The sequence below is a fragment of the Salmo salar genome, chromosome 15 (assembly GCF_965601325.2).
Source record: "Salmo salar chromosome 15, fSalSal1, whole genome shotgun sequence".
In the NCBI taxonomy this organism is placed as follows: domain Eukaryota; kingdom Metazoa; phylum Chordata; class Actinopteri; order Salmoniformes; family Salmonidae; genus Salmo; species Salmo salar.
The window spans coordinates 105,623,676-105,635,147 of record NC_138305.1 but is presented as its reverse complement, the minus strand read 5'-3'; the positions used below and the strand labels follow the sequence as shown (position 1 = coordinate 105,635,147).

At 46.6% G+C, this 11,472-nt stretch overlaps 1 protein-coding gene across 2 annotated transcripts; it reads left to right on the top strand.

Annotated features, from left to right (window-relative positions):
* Positions 1-1,784: 1,784 nt before the first annotated feature.
* On the top strand, positions 1,785-11,414 carry pcmtd2b (protein-L-isoaspartate (D-aspartate) O-methyltransferase domain containing 2b). Of its 2 annotated transcripts, none has more exons than XM_014147326.3 (6): positions 1,785-1,916; positions 2,731-3,073; positions 4,355-4,457; positions 4,799-4,970; positions 7,030-7,156; positions 7,570-11,414. In XM_014147326.3, exons 2-6 carry the CDS (start codon positions 2,767-2,769, stop codon positions 8,037-8,039), a joined length of 1,179 nt encoding a protein of 392 aa, XP_014002801.1. In that variant the 5' UTR covers positions 1,785-1,916; positions 2,731-2,766; the 3' UTR covers positions 8,040-11,414. The 2 variants fall into 2 exon arrangements, with proteins under 2 accessions (XP_014002801.1, XP_014002802.1); XM_014147327.3 differs by having other exon boundaries at positions 1,791-1,912.
* Positions 11,415-11,472: the final 58 nt, after the last annotated feature.

Genomic DNA, 11,472 nt, shown 5'->3' with positions numbered 1-11,472 from the left:
CCTAAACCTATAGCTTCATGTCCACATCATCCCAGCTCAACCCTAAACCTATAGCTTCATGTCCACATCATCCCAGCTCAACCCTAAACCTATAGCTTCATGTCCACATCATCCCAGCTCAAACCTAAACCTATAGCTTCATGTCCACATCATCCCAACTCAACCCTAAACCTATAGCTTCATGTCCACATCATCCCAACTCAACCCTAAACCTATAGCTTCATGTCCACATCATCCCAGCTCAAACCTAAACCTATAGCTTCATGTCCACATCATCCCAACTCAACCCTAAACCTATAGCTTCATGTCCACATCATCCCAGCTCAACCCTAAACCTATAGCTTCATGTCCACATCATCCCAGCTCAACCCTAAACCTATAGCTTCATGTCCACATCATCCCAGCTCAAACCTAAACCTATAGCTTCATGTCCACATCATCCCAACTCAACCCTAAACCTATAGCTTCATGTCCACATCATCCCAACTCAACCCTAAACCTATAGCTTCATGTCCACATCATCCCAGCTCAAACCTAAACCTATAGCTTCATGTCCACATCATCCCAGCTCAACCCTAAACCTATAGCTTCATGTCCACATCATCCCAGCTCAACCCTAAACCTATAGCTTCATGTCCACATCATCCCAACTCAACCCTAAACCTATAGCTTCATGTCCACATCATCCCAGCTCAACCCTAAACCTATAGCTTCATGTCCACATCATCCCAGCTCAACCCTAAACCTATAGCTTCATGTCCACATCATCCCAGCTCAACCCTAAACCTATAGCTTCATGTCCACATCATCCCAGCTCAACCCTAAACCTATAGCTTCATGTCCACATCATCCCAGCTCAAACCTAAACCTATAGCTTCATGTCCACATCATCCCAACTCAACCCTAAACCTATAGCTTCATGTCCACATCATCCCAGCTCAAACCTAAACCTATAGCTTCATGTCCACATCATCCCAACTCAACCCTAAACCTATAGCTTCATGTCCACATCATCCCAGCTCAAACCTAAACCTATAGCTTCATGTCCACATCATCCCAACTCAACCCTAAACCTATAGCTTCATGTCCACATCATCCCAGCTCAACCCTAAACCTATAGCTTCATGTCCACATCATCCCAGCTCAACCCTAAACCTATAGCTTCATGTCCACATCATCCCAGCTCAACCCTAAACCTATAGCTTCATGTCCACATCATCCCAGCTCAACCCTAAACCTATAGCTTCATGTCCACATCATCCCAGCTCAACCCTAAACCTATAGCTTCATGTCCACATCATCCCAGCTCAACCCTAAACCTATAGCTTCATGTCCACATCATCCCAGCTCAACCCTAAACCTATAGCTTCATGTCCACATCATCCCAGCTCAACCCTAAACCTATAGCTTCATGTCCACATCATCCCAGCTCAACCCTAAACCTATAGCTTCATGTCCACATCATCCCAGCTCAACCCTAAACCTAAAGTTAAGTACAAAACTCGTATTCAACTGATTGGTGTACTATATTAATCAGGAGTGATGAAATGTGAGCCATCATATAGTCTTACAATTTGCTGAAGTTCCTTCTGTAAAAAGAAAGTTATTCTCCACCGTATTCACTTTAGCATTGTGCTTGTTTAATTACTATTGTATGTTTAGGCCAATTATTTTCAGAAATGTTATTAATCAATACCCAATCAGAACGTTTATTCGATTGTAAAAATATTCTTTTTGAAGTAAAAATGTGTGGGATTTACATAACGTGCGTGTGACGTCAGCACGTCGACTGGTTGAAGGTTTACGTCTAGCTAGCAGTGGGCTGTGTGAGCGGTTCCGAACAAAAGCCTGAAGACGAGCAAATCAATAGCAGCAATCGGCATTTTAAAACGAAACAATTGATTATCAAGTTGTAGGTAATTATATATGACCGTTATTTTGGTGTGTGTGTGTATTGTCTGTCGTCCTTGCCTTGTACTGAATCTTTGTTTTGCTGTCTGCGTGCGTGGAAGACTCAGATTACGATTGTTGTTGCCTGTTTGTCTTTTTTCAGATTTCCAATGTGACAACCCATTTTTTTTTAAACTATGTAGATAGTAACCAAGCCTTCTAAATGACATGGGTTTGCTCATATGTTGTTGATATTTTCTGGTCAGAGTTGGATTGGGTAAGACTTTTCTCTTAAACCCAAGGCACAGGTCCGTCAGGTTCTACAGCGCCATCCTATGGTTGTGTTTTTGTCATATCTGAAACATTTGTACCTAATGTTATTCTGAACTAGTTATTACCATCGAGGAAAATGTTATCCTACATTTCACACTTTATTTATTGTGCTTGCATGACTCATTTGACAATCAAACACAATGTCTCTTGGGCATCAAAGGAACCAGGCATCATTCAAGTGGCCAGGCTCCTTTCTTCTCTATTGCTTTATGACACAGCAGGCCCACTCAACATTTGGCTGTAGTCCTATCACCTCCCCATTGGCGTCGTTCACAGGGTCAAGCCACAGGTACAGCGATCACACCTAAGGTGTTGAGGAATACTTTTTAGGTAGTTCTTTCAGTATTGGCCATTAGAATGCAAAAAGGGATGGCTGGTTTAATCAGAAATTTACAAAATATGACATGGAGGAGGATGTTATGTTGAAGTTTTTTAGTTAAAGTGGTCGCAATGCAAGAGACTCTTTTGAATTCAATTGCAGATAACTTAACCATTTATTTTCTTCAGATAAAGGCCCAGAAGTGACCCTTCTCTCCAGCTAAGATGGGAGGAGCTGTGAGCGCTGGGGAGGATAATGATGAGTTGATTGACAACCTGAAGGAGGCACACTACATCCGTTCGGACCTGGTGGAGCGGGCCTTCAGGGCCATCGACCGGGCCGACTACTACCTGGAGGAGTACCGTGACAGCGCCTACAAGGACCTGGCCTGGAGGCACGGCAACATCCACCTATCAGCCCCCTGCATCTACTCAGAGGTGATGGAAGCCCTGGACCTGCACCCTGGCCTCTCCTTCCTCAACCTGGGCAGTGGGACTGGGTACCTCAGCACTATGGTGGGCCTCATACTGGGTGAGTTTCTGTAGCAGACGGTACCACCACTCTGGGTCTCATACTGGGTGAGTTACTGTAGCAGACGGTACCAACACTCTGGGCCTCATACTGGGTGAGTTACTGTAGCAGACGGTACCACCACTCTGGGCCTCATACTGGGTGAGTTACTGTAGCAGACGGTACCACCACTCTGGGCCTCATACTGGGTGAGTTACTGTAGCAGACGGTACTACCACTCTGGGCCTCATACTGGGTGAGTTACTGTAGCAGACGGTACCAACACTCTGGGCCTCATACTGGGTGAGTTACTGTAGCAGACGGTACCACCACTCTGGGTCTCATACTGGGTGAGTTACTGTAGCAGACGGTACCAACACTCTGGGCCTCATACTGGGTGAGTTACTGTAGCAGACGGTACCACCACTCTGGGTCTCATACTGGGTGAGTTACTGTAGCAGACGGTACCAACACTCTGGGCCTCATACTGGGTGAGTTACTGTAGCAGACGGTACCACCACTCTGGGTCTCATACTGGGTGAGTTACTGTAGCAGACGGTACCAACACTCTGGGCCTCATACTGGGTGAGTTACTGTAGCAGACGGTACCACCACTCTGGGCCTCATACTGGGTGAGTTTCTGTAGCAGACGGTACCACCACTCTGGGTCTCATACTGGGTGAGTTACTGTAGCAGACGGTACCAACACTCTGGGCCTCATACTGGGTGAGTTACTGTAGCAGACGGTACCACCACTCTGGGCCTCATACTGGGTGAGTTACTGTAGCAGACGGTACCACCACTCTGGGCCTCATACTGGGTGAGTTACTGTAGCAGACGGTACCACCACTCTGGGCCTCATACTGGGTGAGTTACTGTAGCAGACGGTACCACCACTCTGGGCCTCATACTGGGTGAGTTACTGTAGCAGACGGTACCACCACTCTGGGCCTCATACTGGGTGAGTTACTGTAGCAGACGGTACCACCACTCTGGGCCTCATACTGGGTGAGTTACTGTAGCAGACGGTACCACCACTCTGGGCCTCATACTGGGTGAGTTACTGTAGCAGACGGTACCACCACTCTGGGCCTCATACTGGGTGAGTTACTGTAGCAGACGGTACCACCACTCTGGGTCTTATACTGGGTGAGTTACTGTAGCAGACGGTACCACCACTCTGGGTCTTATTGGGACTGGAAATGGGAAATCAGCAGGCCAACTGATTGGGAAAGGGTATTTTCTTTATTAGAATTCATTGTGGATTGTACAGAGCTCACATGGTTGTTCTCCTGGTTCCAGGTCCATTTGGTGTGAACCATGGGGTGGAGCTGCATGCTGATGTGATTGAGTACGCTTACCAGAAGCTAGACTACTTCATCAAAACCAGCGAAAGCTTTGACAAGTGAGACACTTTACCTCTGATTTCCTTCCCCATCTAGATCTGTCTGTCTGTCTGTCTGTCTGTCTGTCTGTCTGTCTGTCTGTCTGTCTGTCTGTCTGTCTGTCTGTCTGTCTGTCTGTCTGTCTGTCTGTCTGTCTGTCTGTCTGTCTGTCTGTCTGTCTGTCTGTCTGTCTGTCTGTCTGTCTGTCTGTCTGTCTGTCTGTCTGTCTGTCTGTCTGTCTGTCTGTCTGTCTGTCTGTCTGTCTGTCTCAGTGACTTGTTGAATATCAGGTTAGAGTTTTCATGTGTAGCCTGTATATGCATTATTTTTGTATTTTGTTTATGCTGTATTTGTGTTTTAGGTTTGAGTTCTGCGAGCCCTCCTTTGTGGCGGGGAACTGCCTGGAGATCCCCTCTGAGAGCAGGCAGTATGACAGGGTGTATTGTGGGGCGGGAGTGCAGAGAGACCATGAAGAATACATGATGAACCTGCTGAAGGTGGGGGGTATTCTGGTACTGCCTCTAGAGGAGAAGGTGTGTATAAACACTCACACTGAAATACATACATGTAGTTTAAATGAGTACTATTACCGGACCCTTACACAACAAGGATGTACCCTAATCCAGGGGTACCCTAATCCAGGGGTTACCAAACTGTTTTACTCAGGCCTCCTTTCCATCTTAGGGGAACACCCCCCCCCCCATGTCTATTTCTACAGGCACAAGCACTGTTCATGACACACACTGTTCACACCCCTCTGGTTGGTGGAGAGATAATGTATCAGGTTTAAATCCCATTGTCTTCCAATTCTCTACATTCTATCAGCTGACATGGGCTCATTGATCTGGACATTTCTGTAATGACTGACAACAGGAACTGATGATGCACTACCCAACTACAAAATGTCACCTTGTGCAGTCTACTATTACAACTTTCAACAGTAAATTAAAAGCCGGACTGAGTACCTTTTTAAATAAAGACATGTTTTTATTATTTTTTTTAAACATTATTTTTTTGGGGGGGGGGACAGTTTGAGAACCACTGCTCTAATGTACCCTCTTGTTGTGCCCTTATAACCTCTTGTTGTGCCCTTATAACCTCTTGTTGTGCCCTTATAACCTCTTGTTCTCCCCGTATAACCTCTTGTTGTGCCCTCATAACTTTTTGTTCTCCCTTTATAACCTCTTGTTGTGCCCTTATAACCTCTTGTTGTGCCCTTATAACCTCTTGTTGTGCCCTTATAACCTCTTGTTCTCCCCTTATAACCTCTTGTTGTGCCCTCATAATCTCTTGTTCTCCCTTTATAACCTCTTGTTGTGCCCTTATAACCTCTTGTTCTCCCCGTATAACCTCTTGTTGTGTCCTTATAACCTCTTGTTCTCCCCTTATAACCTCTTGTTCTCCCCTTATAACCTCTTGTTCTCCCCTTATAACCTCTTGTTCTCCCCTTATAACCTCTTGTTGTGCCCTCATAACCTCTTGTTGTGTCCTTATAACCTCTTGTTCTCCCCTTATAACCTCTTGTTGTGCCCTTATAACCTCTTGTTGTGCCCTCATAACCTCTTGTTCTCCCCTTATAACCACTTGTTCTCCCCTTATAACCTCTTGTTGCGCCCTTATAACCTCTTGTTGCGCCCTTATAACCTCTTGTTGTGCCCTTATAACCTCTTGTTGTGCCCTTATAACCTCTTGTTGTGCCCTTATAACCTCTTGTTGTGCCCTTATAACCTCTTGTTGTGCCCTTATAACCTCTTGTTGTGCCCTTATAACCTCTTGTTGTGCCCTCATAACCTCTTGTTGTGCCCTCATAACCTCTTGTTCTCCCCTTATAACCTCTTGTTCTCCCCTTATAACCTCTTGTTCTCCCCTTATAACCTCTTGTTCTCCCCTTATAACCTCTTGTTCTGCCCTAATAACCTCTTGTTCTCCCCTTATAACCTCTTGTTGTGCCCTTATAACCTCTTGTTTTGCCCTTTATAACCTCTTGTTGTGCCCTCATAACCTCTTGTTGTGCCCTCATAACCTCTTGTTGTGCCCTCATAACCTCTTGTTGTGCCCTCATAACCTCTTGTTCTCCCCTTATAACCTCTTGTTGTGCCCTTATAACCTCTTGTTGTGCCCTCATAACCTCTTGTTCTCCCCTTATAACCTCTTGTTCTCCCCTTATAACCTCTTGTTGTGCCCTTATAACCTCTTGTTCTCCCTTTATAACCTCTTGTTGTGCCCTTATAACCTCTTGTTGTGCCCTCATAACCTCTTGTTGTGCCCTCATAACCTCTTGTTGTGCCCTTATAACCTCTTGTTGTGCCCTTATAACCTCTTGTTGTGCCCTTATAACCTCTTGTTGTGCCCTCATAACCTCTTGTTCTCCCCTTATAACCTCTTGTTCTCCCCTTATAACCTCTTGTTCTCCCCTTATAACCTCTTGTTCTCCCCTTATAACCTCTTGTTCTCCCCTTATAACCTCTTGTTGTGCCCTTATAACCTCTTGTTTTGCCCTTTATAACCTCTTGTTGTGCCCTAAAAACCTATTGTTTTGCCCTTATAACCTCTTGTTCTCCCCTTTATAACCTCTTGTTTTGCCCTTTCTAGCTAACCAAGATCACGCGTACAGGCCAGAGCAGCTGGGAGACCAAAAAGATCATTGCTGTGTCCTTCGCTCCCCTGGTGCTCCCCAAAGATTACACCAGTAACATCAAACCCAAGACCGCCCCACTACGTGAGTGTCTCATCTGTTTGTTATACATGGGAGTCAGTTCAAAGGACATGACTCACCAGACCGATTGTCGCTCTGCATAGTACGGGGGCCGTTCGCTTGCTTTCGGTACGGCGTGTTATAAGGACTACCTGTCGTTGCCGACTGACAGCCGTCGTTTCGCCCAATTCTACGTGTAGAATCGGTCTGCAAATTTCTACCGGCACTGTTCAGAGGTGCTAAGTACTCTCAGCCGGCAGACACTCGGCCATCCTAGTGATCTGTCCGCGCCTTTTTTTTAAAGAGTTGAGTGATGATAGAAAACCAAAAAAGAATTGTCACCATGGAAAGAATACTCACGTTAACTGTTTTCTAACTTTCCCATCATTCTCTGTGTCCTTTCCTTTCGATCGTCTCTCTGGTGACCCACGGAGCAGCCATGTTTGAGGTGCGGACGCTGCAGGAGCTGGCTCGTATAGCCATCCGTCACACCCTGAGAGTGACCACGGACAGCGGGGAGGGTCAGCCACGGGGCCGGGGCTCTTTTGGAGGAGGCAGGGGCCTGGGGGTCAGTGGGCTCCACAAGTACGGCCCTCGCTTTAAACGCCGGCGCATTCATCGGCGCCACTGCAACTCTGTGGTACTGAGCAGTGCCCTCCCTATCTCCGCCCCCCTGGACAACAACAATAACCGCGGGGGCCAGGAGGAGGAGCAGGGAAGGGCAACCCGGGGAGCGGGAGAGGAGGAGGAGGAGGCTGCGGAGGAGGAAGCAGAGGAGGAAGCAGAGAGGGAGACGGGGGAGCTACTCAGGGCAGAGCCACCTATAAACATCCTGAGAGAGAGGATTCTCTGTCTGCCCCTCCCGGAGCCTCTGAAGATGTACCTGCTGTACTACCGGGAGAAATGACTTGTCCACAGATACAACTAACAGTAGAAAACAGCCCCTGACCCCTACCACTCTTCTAGGCAGGGCAACAGGCCCCCTGTTACTGACTCACTGACTGGGTCTGTATCGTTTACTGACTCACTGACTGGGTCTGTATCGTTTACTGACTCACTGACTGGGTCTGTATCGTTTACTGACTCACTGACTGGGTCTGTATAGTTTACTGACTCACTGACTGGGTCTGTATCGTTTACTGACTCGCTGACTGGGTCTGTATCGTTTACTGACTCACTGACTGGGTCTGTATCGTTTACTGACTCACTGACTGGGTCTGTATCGTTTACTGACTCGCTGACTGGGTCTGTATCGTTTACTGACTCGCTGACTGGGTCTGTATCGTTTACTGACTCGCTGACTGGGTCTGTATCGTTTACTGACTCGCTGACTGGGTCTGTATTCCTCTTGTCCTCTACATCATCCTCTCTCTCTCTCTGTGTGTGTTTTTCTTACTCAATGCCTTTCCTGTATGTGTAAGAAGCATACATATTGGACCAGTGTAATGGTAAGGGTTTCACCTCTGTGATAGAAAGGCTCCCTGGGAATCTGTAGCTTAGCTTTCTCAATGGCACAGATGGCTTTCTCTGACAGACAAACAGATCAATTTTTGTTGCAGTAGTTGGGAGAGGAGGATCTTTGTGAGAGAAAAAATGTATTTAATTTTATTCCCATTTTAACTGGAGGGTTGGGTGGGTGTGAGTGTGATCTATCATTCTGTGCTGTGATTGAGCCCTGGACATATGGTGGTGTCTGTTATCTTGTTGGAAGACTTCTTATTGGATGTTAAGTGTAGCCACAGGTTCCAGAGCATGTTGGTTCAGGTCTTAACTAAAGGTAAACCACTGGAAGAACCACTGGATATTGCGTCTGAGCCAGAGGAGAAATGGTTTGTAATTTCAGTCGTGTCCAGAAGCCAGAGAGACTTTGTTTGGCATAGTGGACAGGGATTTGAGACCACACAGCTGGGATTTTCCCTATTAAACCCCCCCAAGTTCCCATAACATCATAGATCTGTTCAGGGGAGCTGTTTGTGTGGAGTTGGAACTCTGTAAATAAACAGAGCTTGCACAATGAGTATCAGGTAGGATTCCACAGTGAGGCCATTTTGTTTTTGATATTGCAAATAGCAACATTGGTCTGAGGAGCTGGTAGAGGTGCCTGTTGAAGACGTGTGGTGTGGGGCTGGTAGAGGTGCCTGTTGAAGACGTGTGGTGTGGGGCTGGTAGAGGTGCCTGTTGAAGACGTGTGGTGTGGGGCTGGTAGAGGTGCCTGTTGAAGACGTGTGGTGTGGGGCTGGTAGAGGTGCCTGTTGAAGACGTGTGGTGTGGGGCTGGTAGAGGTGCCTGTTGAAGACGTGGGGTGTGGGGCTGGTAGAGGTGCCTGTTGAAGACGTGTGGTGTGGGGCTGGTAGAGGTGCCTGTTGAAGACGTGTGGTGTGGGGCTGGTAGACGTGCCCGTTGAAGACGTGTGGTGTGGGGCTGGTAGAGGTGCCTGTTGAAGACGTGGGGCTGGTAGAGGTGCCTGTTGAAGACGTGTGGTGTGGGGCTGGTAGAGGTGCCTGTTGAAGACGTGTGGTGTGGGGCTGGTAGAGGTGCCTGTTGAAGACGTGTGGTGTGGGGCTGGTAGAGGTGCCTGTTGAAGACGTGTGGTGTGGGGCTGGTAGAGGTGCCTGTTGAAGACGTGTGGTGTGGGGCTGGTAGAGGTGCCTGTTGAAGACGTGTGGTGTGGGGCTGGTAGAGGTGCCCGTTGAAGACGTGTGGTGTGGGGCTGGTAGAGGTGCCTGTTGAAGACGTGTGGTGTGGGGCTGGTAGAGGTGCCTGTTGAAGACGTGTGGTGTGGGGCTGGTAGAGGTGCCTGTTGAAGACGTGTGGTGTGGGGCTGGTAGACGTGCCCGTTGAAGACGTGTGGTGTGGGGCTGGTAGAGGTGCCTGTTGAAGACGTGTGGTGTGGGGCTGGTAGACGTGCCCGTTGAAGACGTGTGGTGTGGGGCTGGTAGAGGTGCCTGTTGAAGACGTGGGGCTGGTAGAGGTGCCTGTTGAAGACGTGTGGTGTGGGGCTGGTAGAGGTGCATGTTGAAGACGTGTGGTGTGGGGCTGGTAGAGGTGCATGTTGAAGACGTGTGGTGTGGGGCTGGTAGAGGTGTCTGTTGAAGACGTGGTATGTCTGAAACTGTTGACCTACAGTATGATGAGTGTGGTTTAGAGACATATCTAAAGTGATGCTATTGGTTGCCTCTATTCTGTTAGCAGGTTGACCTTGGCAGACTGGCAGTGAAGATGTGTTTTTGAGAGTCAGCATTCCAGAGAATAACTGTAGCCGACACTATGATATGATCAAGTCCAGAAGGCGTTTCAGTTTCAACATGAGACTGTTGGCAATGCTTCTTCAATTATGACGGATTCTGCTCATTTCCAAATTTAAAAGCACCTACTAAAGATTTAATTAGCTTTTTATGTTTAGTAGATTTATTTTCCAAGAGGTCCTATGAATATTTCTTAGCTCGTCCGTGTTGGGTTCAGTGGCATTTTTAATTCTGTCAATTCGGGGGGGGAAATAAATGTAAAATTTGATTCATAGGTAGGCTTAAATTGAGTTGAATTTCATTAGCTCCTGAATTGATTGTATAAAGGTGAAATTGACTCTGACATGTATGTTTATCTAAATATGCTCATTTGGTTTACTCCACAATCAGCAGTGAAAGCTTGCAGAGGATCATGTTTTTTTCCCTACATACTAGTTGTTTTCCTATTGGTCGAAAACAGCATGATGGGGGGGGGGGGGGGGGGGGGGAAATGTAAACAATTATTTTTTTTACTGGTTGATGCTAATTAATTTTGTTGATGTATGAAGGTTTGCTTATCTTTTCTCCTGTCATTCAAAACTATTTGTTTAGTTAATATACATTTTGAAGTGGAGTTTAGTGGTGTTCATCAGCACATGGAACATTGTGTGTGTGTGTATGTGTGTGTGTGTGTGTGGTATTTGGTTTGTAATGCAACAGGAAAATTAAAAACGGACTAAAATATATTTTTTTTAGATCATAATCGCTACAGATAAGCTACAGACCTGGATGTTTTAACCTTTCACCCTTCAGTGCCAAACCTTCAGTATGTCGCATGAAACTTACATTCTAGTTGAAACTATTCTGATTTGTCCTTTTTAATAGAACATTTGGAAAGATGAACGCTTTCTCATTGATCAAATTATCGATAAATCTTTATAGGGACTTGGCCAGGCAGATTGCTTTGGTCGTCCGACTGTGTAACAGTACACGTCTTTTGAGTTTTGTCATGTTACTTTTCAATATTGTGGTAGATGACAATAAAGGTCTTAAGTCTTTCCCAGTCTGCCTTTATTCTGTGCTGTAGAACCATTCCTTTGGCTTCTTTGAATATTT